The 20,993-nt window shown below is 40.0% G+C and overlaps 1 protein-coding gene across 2 annotated transcripts in view; it reads left to right on the top strand.

Annotated features, from left to right (window-relative positions):
- slc2a9l2 (solute carrier family 2 member 9, like 2) overlaps nt 1-20,993 on the top strand; it is a 204,598-nt gene that overhangs the window by 112,076 nt on the left and 71,529 nt on the right. For both annotated transcript variants that reach the window (XM_028446776.1, XM_028446777.1), the window contains one exon: nt 6,234-6,309. In XM_028446776.1, coding sequence (XP_028302577.1) covers nt 6,234-6,309 — 76 coding nt within the window. The remainder of the gene's footprint in view (nt 1-6,233; nt 6,310-20,993) is intronic.

Below are 20,993 nucleotides of genomic sequence, written 5' to 3'. Positions count from 1 at the left end.
GGTTGAATGATGGAGTCCAGTCGAAGCGTGATGATTTTATATAAAAAATATTTATTATAAAACTAAAAGAAAAGAGTACAAAAGAAGCTTCCATCCTGTAAGAATGAAAGGCAGCCCACAACAAGGATGGTCAAAAGACTCCGGGCCAAGGTGTAAAGATCACACTTTACACACACATTTCTGTTCTACCCCCACCTCGAGAGATACGAAGAAGAAGGCAGGGAGGAGGTCAAGTCAGGATGTTCTGTTTGTTCGGAGATGGCGTCACCCGGTATCTGTCCTTGATAGTGTGTGTGCGTGTGTATGGTGTGAATGTGTGTATTGGATGTGTATGTGTGACTATGTGCGTGTGTGTGGTGCCATTGTGTGTAGCTTGAGGGATAAGATGTGTTTTGGGAAGAATGTGGCTGACCTCCAGAAGAGAGCAGAAAACATGAGACAACAGAAATGAAAAGTCTCAACTTAAAGCCTTAAAAAGAATAAGGTCTATGAGGAAATATACTGTATGAATAAATGTATTTGTAAACATAATTAACCAATTTTGCCCTTACAAGTTACAGCTGGAAACCTTTGTTAATTTTATATTCTAGTTACATTACAGCAACCAAATTAAACTATATCAACTAAATGAATGAATAAAAATAACCTGTGTAAAGGCTTTTTCAAACTAAAAAATGATCTTGTGAAATCTGTGACCTGTTGACCTGCACAACTCAAAGAATCAGAATAAAGAATCATTATTTCTTGGCAGAAATGCTTTTAAACACTTGCTGTACATTCAGCTGACGTAAAAATATTGTTTTCAAATATGTAGAATAATTGTGAATTTATCAGTAGCAGTAGTAGTTTTAATATTTTAGTACATTTTTTGTCCGTCAAATGTATTTAAAATAAAGTGGAATTAAAGAGAGAATGTTATTTAACTGTCGAACCTTGTCAGAATTTTATCTATTTATATATTTTTTTAAATTAAAATAAAAAAATTGTTTATGGTCTTGACTCGGTCTCGGCTCCCGGAAGTCTCGGTCTTGTCTTGGTCTCGGTGCATTCTGGTCTCGGATAGTGTGGTCTTGAACACAACACTAGCTTTTGAAACCAATACAACCAATCAAGGAGCTGGATTTGGTTATAATCCCTCCTACTTTATTTGCATTAGGTCTACTAGTACTACTAGTGGATATTTTAGCCTTACTAGTACTAGTAGAAAAAAGTCTACTAGTACTACTAGTGATATTTTGATTTTGCTAGTTGTACTAGAAAACCAAATATGTTCAATTATTAACAGTTCTTGGTGCATTTGTGCACAAGTAGACCTTATTAGTAGAGAAAAATCATCTACAATTTTGTGTTACTCGTACTACAGTTGGTTTAAAATATTTTACTAGTGAAAATTCAAAGCTTTACTAGTACTAGTGACACAAAATTGTCTTCTAGCAGATGATTTTGCTTTTACTATTAAAACATTTTGTGTTTACTAGTACTAAGTACTAGTACACACAAAATATCTCACTAGTAGTACAGTAGAATATTTTTAGTCTACTGCTACTAGTAAAGCCAAAAGCGTGGTAGTACTAGTAGAGCTAATGTAAATGAAGTAGGAAGGTTAAGGAGGGTAATCCAGCTCACTGATTGGTTGGAATACTGTATAAAAAGCCAATGACAAGCCTGAGTTTATTTTGCATTATTAGCATATAATGCTAACTAGTGACACCTTTCGCTTCACTAGTAAACCAAAATTGAGCACATATACGTCACAATTCTTTTTCTTTTCTGGTTATTCACGTGTTGCAACCAACTTGAATAGGTTCTTATAGCCAGTACATGTTTTATTTCATTACTTTCAACGTCCTTCTGACGTTGACGTCAGCAGATTAAAGGGTAAACACTCAACCTGCTCCAAAACTGAGTTCTATAGTTCTAAGTGTAGCAGATTAGTAAAACAATCATTTACTTTGGTATAAAAGCATGACATTTGGCACAAATCCTCTTTAAGGGCCACTATTTTGGAAAAAGGCGATGGCCACTCAAAAATTCAGTATGGCAGCCATTTTTCAAGATGGCTGCCATTACTATTCAAAAAATGCTCGGATTGGGCCAAACTAGGTATCAATGGAATGGTCTGGTCCGCTCGAGTCCAAATATGTGCATCCCTCCTGGGCAGAGTTAGAACTGCGCCCGCTAGAGGAAAAACAGTCATTGCCTCAAAAAATCCAAAAATGCTTGGATGGCCAAACAAGGTGTCAGCAGAAAGGTCTGGTCCTCCTGAGGCCGTGGAAGGTTGGTGTTTTCCTGCACCAGGGGTAACCTCAGAGGAGTATGAGCAAAAGGGAGCCACTTTGATACTGCTTTCTCCTATTGACCGAGGTTACACCTGGCGCAGGAAAAAAACAAACTTCCGCGGCTTCCTACGGGCGCAATTTAGCCTCTAGCTGAAAACAAACCACTTATTCGGACTTGGGGGGGAAAACACGTCTGGTGGTGCCACATTTTTTAACAAAATAAGCAATTTTTTGCACCGCGATTGAGTGTTTCACTTCTAGCAGGCGCAGTCCTGACTCTACCTGGGAGGGATGCACATATTCCGACTTGGGCGAACCAGACATTTCCGCTGTCACCTTGATTGGCCCGATCCACACATTTTTTGGTTATATGATAACCATCTAATAGCACTGGTAGCCATCTTGAAAAATGACCAGTTTGCAGAGATTTATTACATATACAGTATAAGTGTGAAGGATTTTTACCACGCAGTCAATTATTTGCTTAATCAATGTCATGTCAATACCATCACAATCTGTGGATTTTTTTACCCTTAAAACTTTTCACAATATCAGTCATTTCTTCTTCATGTGTTCTTTTTAAAAACATGGTTTCAGTAACAAGTATATTTTTCTATCACCTGAGCTCATAATATTTCTTGCTAAAGCAGAACCAACACTGACAAAATGCTCATTAAATTCCTTTGAAGCTAAGGTCATATCATTTATTGTCCTGTTCTTGGAGGTTAGGAAATGCTTTAGATATTGTGTTTTTCCAGCTCTGTTTCTAGTCATTTCATTCAATAGTTTCCATGTGTATTTAACGTTATTTCCAGTAAATTACTGTAGTAAGTCCTTTTGCTGCCTCTTATGATTCTTTTCAGTTTATTTTTATACATCTTATAATTGAGTTCTGCTTCATTTGTTTTATTCTTTAAAAAAATCTTTATATAATAAGTTTTTTTTTCTTACATGAATTCAATATTTCTCTTGTAAGCCAAGCATTTTCAGCAGCTTTCTGGCTACTTTCTTTACCAGAGGACAGTATTTATCATGAAGAGCAGTTATTATAGACAAAAATGTATCATATGCTTCATCTTTCACATAGATTTTACTCCATTCATGGCTCACAAGATGTAATTTAAATGAATAAATTACGTGTTCAGTTTTATGTCTAATCATTTTATATCCACAGCCCGTGTCTTTTGTTAATTACAAACACTGGCAGATGGTCAGTTGTGTCATTTATAAGCAATCCACTATTTACTTTCTTGTTAATTACATTTGTAGAAATAATAATGTGGCAGTGTGTGTTGTGATTCTAGATGACTGTGTGATAGATGGGCATTGACCTAAACTGTACATTGAATTTATGAATTCAGAGGTGTTTCTTTGCTCCTGTGGATTCAATAGATCAATATTAAAGTCCTCACAAACATTGTCTTCTTATTTACTTTATACACAGCTTATTATTATTATATGTTTTATCATTTTGTGTTTGTATTTCTGCAGTTACACATTCCATTATATTATCTACTACCAATGACATACTTTCCATATTTTTACTTCTCCAATTTTTATAAATGTATAGAGCAACTCCACCATCTTTTCTTTTGTTTCTATTGACAGAAAATATTTCACAGCCTTTTATATCAACAGTTGTTGTTTGTTTCAGGCTAAGCCAGGTTTCAGAAATAGCTATTGCTGTAAATTGTTTGTTTAAATGTGTTAGACAGTATGAAATGTATGATTGATATTCTTCCTGCTGTTACTATATTTCTGTTCTTCAGTATAGTATAGAGTTGTTCTGTGTGTTGTAAAAAATATTCTATTTTGCAGGTGTTATGACTTGTCATGGGATATTTTGTCATGATTTATTTGTCTATATTTAATGATCTCCTGGTTTCTTTCATACATCTGCGATGTCTTTGATGGTCAGTATTTTGGCCTCCTCTCATCCATTCACTTTTATCTAGACTTCATAGTTATACAGTATGTCCATGTTGATTGTATCAAACCGTGTTTTCTCATGATTCAAGCTTGTCTGGCAATATCGGCATTTCTTTTTTGTCAGATGATCATTAACATAGACATTTGTTCCTCTCAACTTCCTCTCTTGTTTTAGTCTATCAGTTTTCTGTTGTCTGCTCACAACGCGTATTATAATATCAGGTTTCATGCTTTTGTTTTTTGTAGGCAGGGGATGGCATGCTGCAATATCTCGGGTGTCTACTTTTATCCCTTAATGAGCTGCAGCTCGAGGGAGTTTAGATCAGGCTCGGTGGCTCTCCTTCTGCTCGGACCGCCCCTGCGTACGACCTGGGTTTAGTTTGATGTCATTCAGCCTTGAGTATTGTTCAAGACCCGACATTCCAGTGTAGTTAAACTGAGCACAGACACTCCAAATTATGAATACTAGTACAGCTTAACTATGATTGATATCCCTAGCTGGGTTTCCATTACAGAAGAAATAAAAGCGATAATTCTAAATGTTGACAAAGTGTAATTGTGCTTTGAGCAGGAGCTTTGTAACTCCCGTGAAATCTCATCCTGCGAGACTTCTCTGCAGGAGGACGGACGCTCAGAACCTCCTTAGAACACTTTGTATTCCTTTGTTGTTTCACGTCTAACGTGGCCGTGATAGTTTTTTCAAGTATAATGCTAATAAATGTCCCGGTCTCCTTTTGTCTACACATACTACGTCATGTTGACTCGGAGAGAAGTGGTCATGTGACCAGGTACGTCACGTCCTGTGATGTGTTTTTGAGGAAAAGGTGTTTCATATTTCAGTATCAAAACGTCTGAAAAACCTCCTCATGAAAGCGTAAAAAACATTTTTTGCAATATTTGAATGTTTTTTTTCAAAATGTAGGTGTTTCCATTACCATTACCATTTATACTGCGTTATTTAGATTTTTTCGCATTTCCAAGGGGAATTGACACCTAGCTACTGATATCAAACTGCTTCAATGGCTTTCCATTAAAAAGTGTTTTTCCATTAGTTCTCAGCTCAGCTTGTAGGTCATGTTCGGTCATCAGACTCTCTACCGTCTACTTTCTTCTCACCTGGGGATTTAAGCGAGTGTAGTCGAGCCAAAAAATGTGGCCCGTCAGAATCTAGGTCACTGACTCAGACTGCGTGACGACCTTGGTAGAGTCACTCATGAGCAAACACTGTTTCAACCAGAATTGTACCTCAGCCTCTCCCAACGTAGTATTTAATGTTTACATTGTGTTTACACAGCAGTAAACATTAAAATGTGCAGGTACGTCTTCACAGAAATGTTGTCATTGTTTGTTGAAGGAATCAATATATTGTTCACTGGAATATTTCACTATAATGGTGTCACTGGTAATAAAGACCCTATTTATTGTTTACATAAAGCACTATTAGAGAAAATTATTCATTTACATTGGTATGTTGACACTTATTTACAAAAATGTTGTACTAAAATAGTGTCACTGTTCATAGAACACTTTTTTCAATTTATTGTCTTTCAGAGACATTAAATAAAAATTATATTTTTCTCTTAATGTTTTTTTTTTTTCTTGTTATGTCATAAATGATCGTAGATTCATTTCTGACCAATATATCGATAATTGTAGTATCGGCATACCGTGAGATAATCGTTATCGTGAGCTTTGTATCGCGTATCGTATCGTGAGGTACCCAGAGGTTCTCACCCCTAATTGTGAGTAGTTTGTTTTTTTTTGTTTTACTTTGTGCACTTTCCAAATAACTCATTCACTGGTAACACAGTGTACGAGTCACTGTATTGTTGACTGACTGATTGTGTTGAATTTACAGTATGTGCTTGAAGCCTTGTGAATAGTGTTTGTTTTGTGACCTGCAAATTAGCAGTTTTTGCGAACTCTGGTGCATTTACAATATGTTATTATTTTACATATGTTCATCAATGGGCACTGTCTCTAAAAATCTATATTTAAAAAAACAACTCTCTTTGTTCCCTCCAGGACGTTGTATCGTGGATGCCGTACCTCAGCTACGCCTGTATACTTGCTGTGATCGCGTCGTTCTGTTCCGGACCTGGTAAATCTACTTTATTTGTGAAATAAATTGATATAATTTTCTTTTCCATTAGGGTTTTCTTTCACTTTTAATATCTCTTATCTGAAATCTAAACTAAAATCTGAAGCAACCCATTTGATTCATGCACATCTACTCACTTCCATGTAATTGTTACACACTGATTGGATTGGAATAATCATTGTGACATGAAAAAAATAAAAAAAAAATCCATTAGGAATTTTCAGTTCTTTTCCTCCGTAATTATATGGAACTGAGCTGGAATTCATTAACACACTTATTACATGTTCTGTTCTCTGTGTGCTGGTGTGAACGCATCCAAGGTTTGTGAAAAGGAAGGTGTTTAGTGATGGTTTATTTTGAGTTTCAACACACACACACACACACACACACACAGTCAGTGTTTAAGGTACTTGTTTGTTTCCACTGATTGGACAGAAACGGGTCATTGCGTGTCCTGAAAAGCATCCTATCCGCAGCACGCTGATGATTTATGTCCTTTGGATACTAATGAGTCTTTGTACAGATTTGGAACGACTGGAGAAAAGTGAAGAGAAAACTCACATGAGAAATAGACCCAGTTCACTGAGATGACCCAGTTATTTCACACATATTCATTGTCAAGTCTTTTTTTTTCTGCATGTTTCATTTTGTTTTCTTTAATCCTGGATAATGAATCAGTATTGTTCACTCACTGTTATAGGTGTCGTCGTTATCATTACAAAATATTTTGAAAGATTATTTTTCAAATAAAATACCAATCATGTTATACATGAGTAAGAATATCAGAGATTCATTTGGGGCAGAGCCTGCCAGAGCATTCTTTGCGTGTCATTTTTGTGTTTTTGTTGTCATTGTGTGTTTATGAATTCCCCTTTGTGTGTTTTTGAAGTAATTGTGTATTTTCGTTGTCTTTTCTCCCACTTTGTATGTGTTGGTTGTATTTTTGTAGTTTGTTTGTTTTTTTGGAGTCATTTTGTGCATTTGTACTTTAGGGGCCGCACAAAATTAGGCCGTGGGTCGCATGTGGTCCCTGAGCCACCTGTTGCCCATGTCTGACTTAGGCCATAACTGAGACCAGTCCATCATTTTACACCCACAACAGAAATACAGTATATCCAGACTTTACATTTGTCCACACGTTTGGATATTCAGTCTTATTGCACATTTCTGCTCTAACCGCTTTACAAACCGTCTGATTCTTGTTCTATTTGGTTTATTTTGACACTCAGTAGGTGATTCTACACTTTTGACTCATACTTTCTGTGGTCACTGATCACATTTTGTACCAACGACAGTCAGTGAAGCACATTTGTGAACGACCGTTTCAATCCTGAGCACATGTGGCCCTGCAGGGGAAAAACACTCTGAATAATACAAAGTGTGTGACATCACAGGAAAGGAGTTATACAAACAAAATAATGCATTTGTTTTAGTAAACTAAAACAAGAGCACATACTCTATTGACAGACAATACCATCATTGGAATTCTTACTTTTTCAAAGACTGAAAAATGTCGGAGGTGTTACACTGAACACGCTGATGTTCATTTCACACTGCATCTGGAGAATTAGTTTTTTTTCTTAATAAAAGAGAAACACTTTTAGACTCAAAGGAGCCAAAAAAAAAAACATATTAAAAGATTAAAGTAACTTTGAAAACCAAGGTTTTATTAAAGCTGTGTTAGCTGATCTTTTTATTTTTAATCACATAGAGACGTATCGTGTAGGCCTCATAGATCAATAAATAAAAGATCATTTGCAAGAAAAGAAAGAAAGAAGGAAAAGTTTTGATTTGCCTCTCAAAAGTTTGTTTTCATCTCCACTGTAAAACACTCGCTTTATTCACGTTGTTGGAAATTATTCATGCATTGCATTGTGGGACTTGGACGGATGCATTAAAGTGTTTTTAATCCTAAAAAATTCAGCCTAAGTGACTTCTCAACACATTTCTGTGATAATGGCTTAGATGTTGCCTTGTATTCTAATGTCACTAACAAAGCAGTGATTAAGGAAACGTCTTAATTAGCTTTTTTCTTCTCCATTATCTATGGAATATTAATACATTATGCAGATGTGCCAACCACACTCACTGAATATTGTTAAAAATGTGAGAGCAGTAGATGCTCATTTTTTACTTCTGCATCACTAAACAGTTGTGCTCTGTGTGGGAGTTTATGTTAATCTGTCTGACTTTAGCGCTCAGGGCTTTATTTTGAAGGACGAGAGCTAGAATGAGCAGGTCACAGACTCCTTTTTAAGTGTGGCTAAGTTAACCTTACTCTCATTGGTCGGCTCATTATAAAGTCATGATTCACTCGTGTGTGTTATTTAACTTTAAATAAACTAAAACTAATGAGAAACCCAGCTCTCCATTTAAGAGCCAAAGCCAAGTATGTTTTTAATTCCTTTAGTTTGGATGTAATCAGTTGTCAGTTTATTTAAATATTTTTCTGGAATTGTTGTTGTTGTGTTTGTTTTTTTGGGAACCTTTTCTGTGTTTTTTGTTCATATTTCATTCACTTTTGTGTATTTTTGGAGTGATTTTGTGTATTTTTTTCTGTTGATATGATTTGATTTTTAGTTGTCATTTTGTGTATTTTTCTGTCCTCTGTATGTTTGTTGTTTTCTGCTGTGTTTTCGCTTTTTTTTTTGTCGTAGTTTTGTAATTCTTTTGTGAGTTTTTTTTTTTCTTTGAGTCATTTTGTATATTTGTGCTGTTATGGTGTATTTTGTTGTCGTTTTGTACATTTTTCTGTCATTATCTGTATTTTTGTTGCATTGTCTTTTTCAAGAACTTTTGTGTGTTTTTACAGTTTTTTTGTACATTTTTCAGTTACTTCTCTGTGTTTTTGTAGTGGTTTTGTGTATTTTAGAGTCATTTTTTTGTATTTTTTTTGTGTATTTTGTTTTTTTTGTGCGTTTTTCTGTAATTTTGTATATTTTTCAGGATCACCTGGTTTATTTCTGCTTTTCATTCATGTTATCTGTCTGTCATTTTGTGTATTCTGTTTAAGGGCCACACAAAATTAGCCCAGAGGCCACCAGTTTCATGCATCATGTCTGCATTAGAAGCACACAACTACCAAGGTCACACACACACGTCCACATCTTCCTCCTGTTGATGATATTTGCTTGTATGACAATATTGGTTCCTGAACTGGATTGGAGTGGTTTTCTAGGCCCTGTTAATCGACCCCACTCAGTCAGTGATTCCTCTCATTCCATCCATGGCTGTGATAATATATTCAACCCCAGCTGTGGTCCTATTAGATGTGCAGATTGCACAGTTACAACCGCCCGACGTCCCACCTGTGTGGGATATTAGTTCTTAGTTTCTCACATACAGGGAGGGAGTAATTATATAAAGTCAAATCACTGCGACAGAAAAGTTTTCGTAGGATAAACTGCCAGAGTCTGTATTCTCTAGGTATGAAACGATGTCCCAAGGCTACTGGAATGACTGCAGGAAAGTGACTAATTAATGACAGATTATTAATAACCCAGTTTAAACCAGAATAAAAGGCCATGATTTAAAATCCAGACACTAACTGTTCCCCCTGCAACTTAACTTTAAGTTGGATTGTATATCTCTATGGAATTAACTCTACTTTTAATATGACGTCCCACTGGATTTATTCCCCCTAAAACATCCTCAAATTGCCATATTTATTTCTGAAATGTGTCAACAACAGCACATATCGGATGTTTGTTATTGGTGGAAAATCTGGTAACGATATTAATCGATATGACTCTCAATGGCAAACCATGGCAGACAATATCGCTCGTCTCTGCACAAAATTGATAAAAAACAGTTTAGAATTTACATCCAAACTAGGGTGTGCTGGCCAACTGGCATACCGGGCATCGACCTGGTGGGCCGGTCCGGTCCGCGAGTGGAGGCAGACATCAGAATAGGTGGCCAACATGGTCCAAAAGTGGCAAAAATGTGGCAAAAAAAGCAGTGAAGACTGGCCAAGCTCCCTCCTTTCCCTGCTTGCTGCTCTTTTGTTTGGTTTTTGTCTTGTTTTAATCTAAGAGGAGCCTCCATCAACATCCTGATCCTGAATCAAATCATGGAATTGGTTATCTGGTCTTTTTTCAAATTTCTCTACTAGATGGACGGGCAATGGGAGAGTCCGCAAGTCCTGAGGACGTGGAAGACGTCCACCACCAGATTGGAATTTATATCAGGTCTTCTGCAGATTAGATCTGGCATTTTCCTGATTTATCGCAAATATGGATTACGTTGGCAGCACTATTAGAAGCCGCAGTCATCGACCACAGGAGCCAAACTCTCTGAACTCTCTCAGAATTCTCAGATGGATTATTCCACTGTGGTGAACTTTAAAGGTGCGTTCACTAGTGTTGTGGTAGTCGAGACCGGTCTTGGTCTCGAGAGCAAATCTTAAAGGTCTTGGTCTCGTCTCGGACTCTGAAGCATTTTGACTCGGTCTTGTCTCAGACTCGGGCTGCCCGGACTCGGGATTTTCCGTCAAGACCGTTCGAGACCAGCACTAATTCCTGCTATTTTTAAACTTTTTTATAATGTGATAATAACACGGAGAAGAACAGGATAAAACAATATTTTATTCATTCTTTAATCCACCCTGTATAATGACCACAACCTTCCTTAATATGACTGAGTGACGTGTGTGACACACTCGTGTGTGTGTGTGTGTGTGTGTGTGTAGCTGGTGACAGGGTAGAGAGAAAGAGAGAGAGGATTGATCACTTCTTTTCCTTCTTGCTCCGCTTTTACAGTTTAAATGATCAACTTACAGAGTTATTAAAGGATGAATTCACTCAGAATGTGTAATGATCAGTAGTTACTGTAGTTTTTAAGGAGTTAACTGCTTTAATTTTGCCCTGATAAATTGAGGAAGTTGTACAGCCCTTCGCTGCAGCCGTCTGCACTGTAGTGGGAGGGAACAGGGAGGGGCTGCAGCCTTCGCTCTACAGACAGTGAAGGACGAGGGATTTGTCGCTTGAAGTCGCTTAAAAAGTTCAGATTTTTCAACTTCAAATTGCACAAGTCACGTCGGTCGTTTGAGCAGAGATTACTTGAGGTTGCGTCATTTTCATTGATTTGAATGTAATCTAATCGCTTCAGTCACTCCAGTCGCGTTCGGTGTGAACGCATCTCAAGAGGAGTGGAGAGTTTGTTTCAGAGGAAATGGCCACACTATTGGATGATTGATCGAGCTGACCAGGAACAGTAGGACTGGCAGTCATGTTATGGCCAGCCTGTCTCAAAACACCTTCTCTATTCCCCCTGAGTGAACAGCCTGCCAAGGAAGGAATGCTGATTCAACGCTTTGACCTCTCCCTCATTTTCCATGTACACCTGGATCGGGCTCTGCCAACAAACTCTTGAGGTCATCTCGCCGTCCCACCTCATTGGCATTTGAGACGCACTGTGTGAGTCAGCAGCAGAGTCTGAGTAAACAGGCTTATCTCAACAAACACTTTCACTCCTCCTACATCACTACATATCCTGTCTTTGTCACCGCCTCCTCTGGCTCCAACGCCTCCTCTCTCCCTGCAGAGGCAGCAGGAGGTGCGCCGTACTGTAGCTGACCTGTGAACTACCCATCCTAACGACCCATCCCCTGTGCCAACGTGCTGTTGTATTTTTTCATCTTTGCCCCTCTCTACAAGGGCTTAGTTTGGTTTTTGCCTTTTTAACCTTTTCTTCAACCCATTGTTGTCGTCCCATTTATCATCTAAATAAGGGGCGCTGCCCTGGTGGCGAACCACGGTTCTCCCACTCCTGTACCCTTATGTTACAATTGTTATGTGTGATGGTCTTTTCATGTTTTCTTGGACAGGATGGAACTGAAATGTAATATTGTTGCTTTACATGTGCAATGACAAATCATCATCATCAAAAATGGGCAAATCAAGAGGAACCAGGGGGTGGCAAACAAAAGTGAAAAAGGGCAAAAATGTGAAACAAAAAGAGACAAAATGTAGAGAAAAAAGTTACATTTATTAGGCAAAAGTTGTCTTATTTGGATGAAAAGTGGCCAATTTAGTTTTTTCTTAAAAATGGACAAACATTGGATAAAAGTGTCAGAAAGAACTTGCAAGAATTGACAAAAAAAGAGATATTTATTGGAAAAATTTAACTAAAGCTTTTTGAAAAAGGGATAAAAATGGGACAAAGGAAGTTACAAAATGGCCAAAGAAAATAGGTATAAAGAGGTAAAAAAGTAAGGTTTTTTGGGGAATAATAATTGACATTAAGACATAAAAAGCCACATGTTGACCATCACTGACTTAATAACAGCGTTATCATGGTGTCTCTGGGTTGAATTCTGGTCCCAGTCCATCCCTGTATCCAAACCATAATATTTAACTGTCTGTTAACACCTGTTTGTTTGTGGAGGTTCTCAGGAGAACTTCATATTGAGTTTTGAATCCTGCAAGTTTGATCTGCTCCATTTTTTAAAAAAGGAAAAAACTGAGAAACAAACGCGTGACCGTAAAAGTCAAAAGGAAAATAAGAGTCAGATATTTTTATATAGTATGAAAGAAAATTGTTTTCCTTTTCAATCAATGTCAGGATATTTATGGTTCTGACATTGTCTGTCATAGCACAATAATTTACTGCAGCAGACATGAACTCATACCAGCTCTGTGCAACAATCCAACCTTCTGTAAATTCAACGTTCATCGTTTGTAATTGGGTATTTGAAACAATTTAAAGCGTCTTTGACTGAAAACACAAACTCACATTGATGCTGCTCCAGAGTTAAAATTAGCGTTTGAGATGACGACTGGTTTTCCTTCTCTCTTCGTCCTCCTGTGGGTTTGCTTTGCCGCATCACTTTTTTCTCCACTCTGACAGGAAGTCATTGATTCTTCACTAAAATATTTCTTACATCATCTCTTCTGTCTTAGAGAAAGACGTTTGAGCATATATTTTAAATCAACCATAGGTAAACTTACTATTCACATTTGGATTACATAACTACATTAAGTTAGCATTATATGCTAATAAGGGGGACGGGGAAAACCACATCCAGGCTTGCCATTGGCTTTTAAAAATCTTACAACCATTCAGGGATTTATTATTGTTTCTACTTCATTTAAATTAAACATTTTTATGATATACTAGTGAATGTTTTGGCTTTACTAGTACAGCTAGGGAGATTTTTGTTTTACTAGTAAAACAAATTCCACTAGTAGTGCACTATACTACTACTAGATGATCATGTGGTGCTACTAGTAGAACTAATAACACATAATTTATATATTTAGTGAAAACGTAAAGCTTTAATAGTTCTACTAGTAGGCAGTTCTTAGCAGGGTTGGGGTCAATTATAATTTTAACAGTGTAACTGATAATTAATTACAATTATAGCAAAACTACTAGTGCAATTGTAATTGGAAAAAATATGTTGCTGTTGTATTGTATTGTAATTGAGTTCAGATAATTGACTTTGTAATTGTAATTGGCATGGAAATTCTATAAAAACTGTCAATGTTACAGTTCTATATCTTACAGATACTGTATGTAGTTAATAAGTGAGAAATGAGAAACTAATTCAAAGATAGATAATATTTTTAATGTTTTTTTTCTTTCAGCTAGCACATTTTATTTATTAAAGGCTCAGTAATTGTATTGATTTTTTGTAATTCAGAATGTAATTATATTCAACTATCAAGGGAAAAATTATAATTGTAATGGAAATACTGCTGGTCATCGTAATTGAGTTGTTATGGAACGTGTTTAATTAAAGGCGTAATTGTATTTGAAAAATGTAATTGCCCCTAAACCTGGTTCTTAATCTACTAGTACTAGAGCCAAAATGATAATAATCCTAATTTGAGTTCATGTTCTCCAGTATGATTAATATCACAGATTAATTCATTCTCACACATGTTTCCGTACGGTCTGATTCTTGTCTTCTTTGTACGTGATTCTGTTTCAGTGTTTTATCCATTCTCATCTTCTGTCCCATGTTGCCTAAATATTTAGTTTTCCCACCAAAGACATTTGAAGAACAGTTTCCTTTAAAAAATAAATCTGGTTTTCATATGCAAGTAATGAGTCCATCTATCAACTTTCATTCCTAGTTACAGTGTTTATAAGAATCAAGGTCACAGACAGAGTGATGGAAGAAATAACCAGCATATACAGTATATACGTATACACACACACACATATATATGTATTTATGGTATTAATAACAAGTGTATGGAGGGAAAGGATGGACTGAAAATAAGCTTTTGCTCTCTGCCTTGTAAATGAGATTGAAAAGGAAAACAAAAATACACAAAATTACTCCAAAAAAACCCCAACAAATCACTAATAAAATATAGAAAATTAATTGAAAAATAAAAAAAAAATAGTAAAAACACACAACAAAAATACAGAGAATGACGAAAAAATACACGAATAACAAGAAAAATATACAAAACAACAAAAACACAAAGTCAGAAGAAATGTAATTGAACAAAATAATAACTATATATAACAACTAATAATAACAACTATAATACAAATAAATAAATAAATGACCTCATAAACTCACACAATGACAATAAAACACACAAAACAGCAACAAAAAATACACAGAATAACAGAAAAATATCCAAAAACACAAAAAAGTTCAAAAAAACACAAAAAATAACATCAAAACACAAAGTGAAGAGTAAAGTAGGGCACAATATGCAGATTTTTCTGGTTTTGGTCGACCTGAGATCAACGTGAAGTGAGTTTTACACTTTGACAACAGACATGAAAACATGTCCATGAGATGCTGAGAAACAGACGACAGTAAACGAGACAGAAAACAACTGAACAACCTCCCACCAATGAACAGATAGTGAACATGCTCACTGTTATAATGAGTGACAGAGAGGAGTCTTTTACTGTCAGACAGCAGCACGGGAGGTTTGCTGCCTCTCACTGTAGGAGATTTGATCCAAGGTTAGACCTAATGATGTGTAGCAGACTGTATTAATGGTCGTTCTCATTAAAACTTCTCAAATGGGGGTACGTGTAGCCCTAGGGGCACGCAATGGCACTAAAGGGGGTACTTGAGAAAGAGAGGAAAATTAATGAAAATATGCTGAAATATAAAAAGAACAGACAACAACAAAATACACAAAATTACACTAAAAACACACACAGTTACTTACTTACTACTAGGGATGTCCCAGTACAACTTTTTCACTTCCGATACGATACCGATATGTTAGAAGTGTTAGAAAAGACTTGATCAAGTTTTGTTATTTAAACAAAGAACAATATTCAGCAACAGTAGGGATGAGAAAAACTGATCCATGTATTATTAAACAATTGGTTACATACATTTAAACCTTCAACATAATATCCACAGTATTCTACTATTGAATAAAAATAATATAATATATATCGGAGATTTTAGATGCAGTCCGATACAATCCGATATTCGTTTTCGAAATGCATTTTAATAGTCTTTTCGAAGACAAAAACGGCAAAATGAAATGACTAATGAAAACTTTAGACTTAAATTAAATCACGTAGGCCATATCATCAAGGATCTAAAACGAGCACACAGCGCTAACATATGAAGACGGTGCAACGGCTAATGCTAACAAAACAATGACAGGGACGTCTTACATGTAGTAGTAGTAGTATTTATTGAAGGGACAGTGCACAGAGACATTAAGCTCAATAACAGATATGTTCTGCACCAGATTATAGCTGAATAGCTAGTTTCCATCTGCAGTCCCTGATTACATAAATAATATACAAGTCAAAGTCAAAGTACAGGTAAAAACAAGAATACATAAAAACAATAGCATGCAATGAATAAGCAATCAGAACATGCCCTCTCACTGACACGCACCCACACATACACAGCATCACACCTGTAGAGTGCAGCCACACCTCTCAATTTCTGCTTCTCATTCACATTTGTAATCATCCATCCATCCATCCATCTTCTCCCGCTTAGCCGTTTCCGGGTCGCGGGGGCAGCATCCTCAGTAGGGAGGCCCAGACTTCCCTCTCCCCGGCCACTTCCTCCAGCTCGTCCGGGGGGACCCCGAGACGTTCCCAGGCCAGCCGAGAGACATAGTCTCTCCAGCGTGTCCTGGGTCTTCCCCGGGGCCTCCTTCCGGAGGGACGTGCCCTGAACGCCGCACTAGGGAGGCGTTCAGGGGGCATCCTAATTAGGTGCCCAAGCCACCTCATCTGGCTCCTCTCGATGCAGAGGAGCAGCGACTCTACTTTGAGCCCCTCCCGAATGACTGAGCTTCTCACCCTATCTCTAAGGGAGAGCCCAGCCACCCTACGGAGGAAACTCATTTCGGCCGCTTGTACCCGTGATCTTGTTCTTTCGGTCATGACCCAAAGTTCATGACCATAGGTGAGGGTTGGAACGTAGACCGACCTGTAAATCGAGAGCTTTGCTTTTCGGCTCAGCTCCCTTTTCACAATGACGGACTGGTGCAGACTCTGCATCACTGCAGACGCCGCACCAATCCGCCTGTCGATCTCTCGCTCCATCCTTCCCTCACTCGTGAACAAGACCCCGAGGTACTTGAACTCCTCCACCTGGGGCAGAACCTCATCTCCAACCCGGAGAAGGCACTCCACCTTTTTCCGGTCGAGAACCATGGACTCGGATTTGGAGGTGCTGATTCTCATTCCGGCCGCTTCACACTCGGCTGCGAACCGATCCAGTGAGAGTTGAAGGTCACGGTATGTTGGAGCCAACAGGACCACATCATCTGCGAAAAGCAGTGATGCAATACTGAGGCCCCCGTACCGGACCCCCTCAACGCCCTGACTGCGCCTAGAAATTCTGTCCATAAAAGTTATGAACAGAATCGGTGACAAAGGGCAGCCCTGGCGGAGTCCAACCCTCACCGGAAACGATTTCGACTTACTGCCGGCAATGCGGACCAGACTCTGACTCCGGTCATACAGGGAACGAACAGCTCCTATCAAGAGGTCCGATACCCCATACTCCCGGAGGACCCCCCACAGGAATCCCCGAGGGACACGGTCAAATGCCTTTTCCAAGTCCACAAAACACATGTGGACTGGTTGGGCAAATTCCCATGACCCCTCAAGGACCCTGCTGAGGGTGTAGAGCTGGTCCACAGTTCCACGGCCAGGACGAAAACCACATTGCTCCTCCTGAATCCGAGGTTCAACTATCCGGCGGACCCTCCTCTCCAGTACCCCTGAATAGACCTTACCGGGGAGGCTGAGGAGTGTGATCCCTCTATAATTGGAACACACCCTCCGGTCCCCCTTCTTAAAAAGGGGGACCACCACCCCAGTCTGCCAATCCAGAGGCACTGCCCCCGATGTCCACGCGATGTTGCAGAGTCGTGTCAGCCATGACAGCCCCACAACATCCAGGGCCTTGAGGAACTCCGGGCGGATCTCATCCACCCCCGGAGCCTTGCCACCGAGGAGCTTTTTAACCACCTCGGCAACCTCAGCCCCAGAGATAGGAGAGCCCACTCTCGGGTCCCTGGGCCCTGCTTCCTGATTGGAAGGCGTGTCGGTGGGATTGAGGAGGTCTTCGAAGTATTCCCCCCACCGATCCACAACGTCTCGAGTCGAGGTCAGCAGCGCACCATCCGCACCATACATAGTGTTGACGGTGCACTGCTTCCCCCTCCTGAGACGCCGGATAGTGGTCCAGAATCTCTTCGAAGCCGTCCGGAAGTCGTTCTCCATGGCCTCACCAAACTCCTCCCATGTCCGGGCTTTTGCCTCGGCGACCGCCGTGGCTGCGCTCCGCTTGGCCCGTTGGTACCTGTCTGCTGCCTCCGGAGTCCCACAGGCCAAAAAGGCCCAGTAGGACTCCTTCTTCAGCTTGACGGCATCCCTCACCCCCGGTGTCCACCAACGGGTTCGGGTATTGCCGCCACGACAGGCACCGACTACCTTGCGGCCACAGCACTGATCAGCCGCCTCAGCAACAGAGGCACGGAACATGGCCCACTCGGACTCAATGTCCCCCGCCTCCTCCGAGACATGGTTGAAGTTTTCCCGGAGGTGGGAGTTGAAGCTCCTTCTGACGGGAGACTCTGCCAGGCGTTCCCAGCAGACCCTCACTATACGTTTGGGTCTGCCAGGTCTAACCGGCATCCTCCCCCGCCATCGGAGCCAACTCACCACCAGGTGGTGATCAGTTGACAGCTCCGCCCCTCTCTTTACCCGAGTGTCCAAGACATGCGGCCGCAAGTCCGATGACACGACTACGAAGTCGATCATCGAACTGCGGCCTAGGGTGTCCTGGTGCCAAGTGCACATATGGACACCCTTATGCTTGAACATGGTGTTTGTTATGGACAATCTGTGGTGAGCACAGAAGTCCAACAACAAAACACCGCTCGGGTTCCGATCAGGGGGGCCGTTCCTCCCAATCACGCCCCTCCAGGTCTCACTGTCGCTGCCAACGTGAGCGTTGAAGTCCCCCAGCAGAACGAGGGAATCCCCAGAAGGAGCACTCTCCAGTACTCCCTCTAAGGAATCCAAGAAGGGTGGATACTCCGAGCTGCTGTTTGGCCCATAGGCACAAACAACAGTCAGGATCCGTCCCCCCACCCGAAGGCGGAGGGAGGCTACCCTCTCGTCCACTGGGGTAAACTCCAACGTACAGGCACTAAGTCGGGGGGCAAGAAGTATAGCCACCCCGGCCCGGCGTCTCTCACCGTTGGCGACTCCAGAGTAGAAGAGAGTCCAACCCCTGTCGAGAAGGCTGGTTCCAGAGCCCTTGTTATGTGTCGAGGCGAGACCGACTATATCTAGTCCGAACTTCTCCACCTCGCACACAAGCTCAGGCTCCTTCCCCGCCAGAGAGGTGACATTCCACGTCCCTAACGCTAGCTTCTGTAGCCGGGGATCAGATCGCCAAGGCCCCCGCCCTGGACGACTGCCCGATCCACACTGCACCGGCCTCGTATGATCCCTCCTGCGGGTGGTGGGCCTACGGGAGGGCGGGCCCACGTCGTCCTTTCGGGCTCTGCCCGGCCGGGGCCCGTGGGCAAAGCCCCGGCCACCAGGCGCTCGCACTCGAGCCCCAACCCCGGGCCTGGCTCCAAGGTGGGGCCCCGGTAGCGCCAATCCGGGCGACGTGAACTTCCTTTGATTTTGATTTTTCATACATGGTGATTTGTAATCACTAAACACAAATTCAATAATACATTTCAGATTTCATAGTAAAAATGTTCTCGTATATGGATATATACACATACTGTAAGTTGTCCTGTGGTTCAGTGTCCACCTCAGTGTGAACAGCGCTGAGTGCTCCAAAGCCACTTTTTAAGCTCTACTGTGAACAGAAGATGTTCTGTTTGACTTTTCAGGACCGTTGTGAGCTCGTTCCATTCCTTTATTGCTTTATATGAAAAAGCCGACTGTGCAAAAACAGTTTTATGTATGGGTATACTACACTGCCCCCTGACGGAGGCTCGTGTGGTTCTAGTTGTCATAGCAGACGTGTACTGGATAAAACGCTTAAGTGGTGTTGGCGCAGTGTTATTTAGGATTCTATGGGCCAATCGTATTGAAGCAAATCTTTGAATATTGTGGAAACTTAACAGTCTGTATTTTCTAAGGACTAAACAGTGATGGTGTTGTCGTGGTTTTTGATCAAGGATTTTGAGTGATTGTTTGTGTAAGCTTTCTAACGGCCTCATAGTGCTTTTGTTGGCCTGGGACCAGCATGTTATACAATAATAAAACCGAGACATAATCATTGAGTTAAAATAGGTTTGGGCTGCCTCCATTGTTAGCGAGTTTCTAATACATTTGAATGTTTTTATGTTGTACCTGAGACTCTGGCACATTTGTTTGATGTGTTTTTTAAAGCTAAGATTTGTGTCTAAAGTGACGCCCAGGTAACGATATTCGCTGACATTTTGTATTGTTTCCCTGTTTACAGTTATGCTTGGAAAGGATGACGTTTTATATTTGTTTACAAAGTACATTGTTGCCGTTTTCTTAATATTTAACGTGAGACTTGAGTCATGTAGCCATCTCGCAACTTTCTCCATTGCTGCCGTAAGTTTAATGGCTACCTGGCTGGCGTCCTTTCCCCAGGTATAAATGACTGTATCATCTGCATACATCTGGATATTAACATCCTCACATACAGATGGCAGGTCATTTATATAGAGCGAGAACAGAAGAGGGCTGATATTAGAGCCTTGTGGCAGTCCGATATTAGTGGCAGTAATACTGGATGTAGTATCACTGATACGGACGCATTGGGTTCGACCAGATAGATAGGACTCAACCCAGGCCACAGTGTTTGTCGACAAATTAAATTTTGTTAATTTTGCAAGTAACGTGGGGTGACTGACAGTATCAAATGCTTTGCGGAGGTCCAAGAAAATTGCTCCTACTACTCCTCCTTTATCTAAATTTTGTTTGATGGTTTCTATGAGAAGGCAACATGCCGTTTCGGTTGAGTGCTTTGCCCGAAAACCAAACTGCATGGGATGTAAAAGGCCTTCATCCTCCAGATGTTCTGTGAGTTGCTCTACGACCACTTTTTCTATTATTTTTGATATAGCGGGGAGAATGCTAATTGGTCTGTAGTTGATAATATCTTGTTTATTTCCTGCTTTATGAATTGGAATAATAGTGGCTGTTTTTAATGTGCTAGGGAAGGTGTTTTCAATTATTGATTGATTTATCAGTTTTGTTATTGGTGCAATCAG

The sequence above is a fragment of the Gouania willdenowi genome, chromosome 5, assembly GCF_900634775.1.
Source record: "Gouania willdenowi chromosome 5, fGouWil2.1, whole genome shotgun sequence".
Lineage (NCBI taxonomy): Eukaryota > Metazoa > Chordata > Actinopteri > Blenniiformes > Gobiesocidae > Gouania > Gouania willdenowi.
This window is presented reverse-complemented; position numbering and strand designations above follow the sequence as displayed.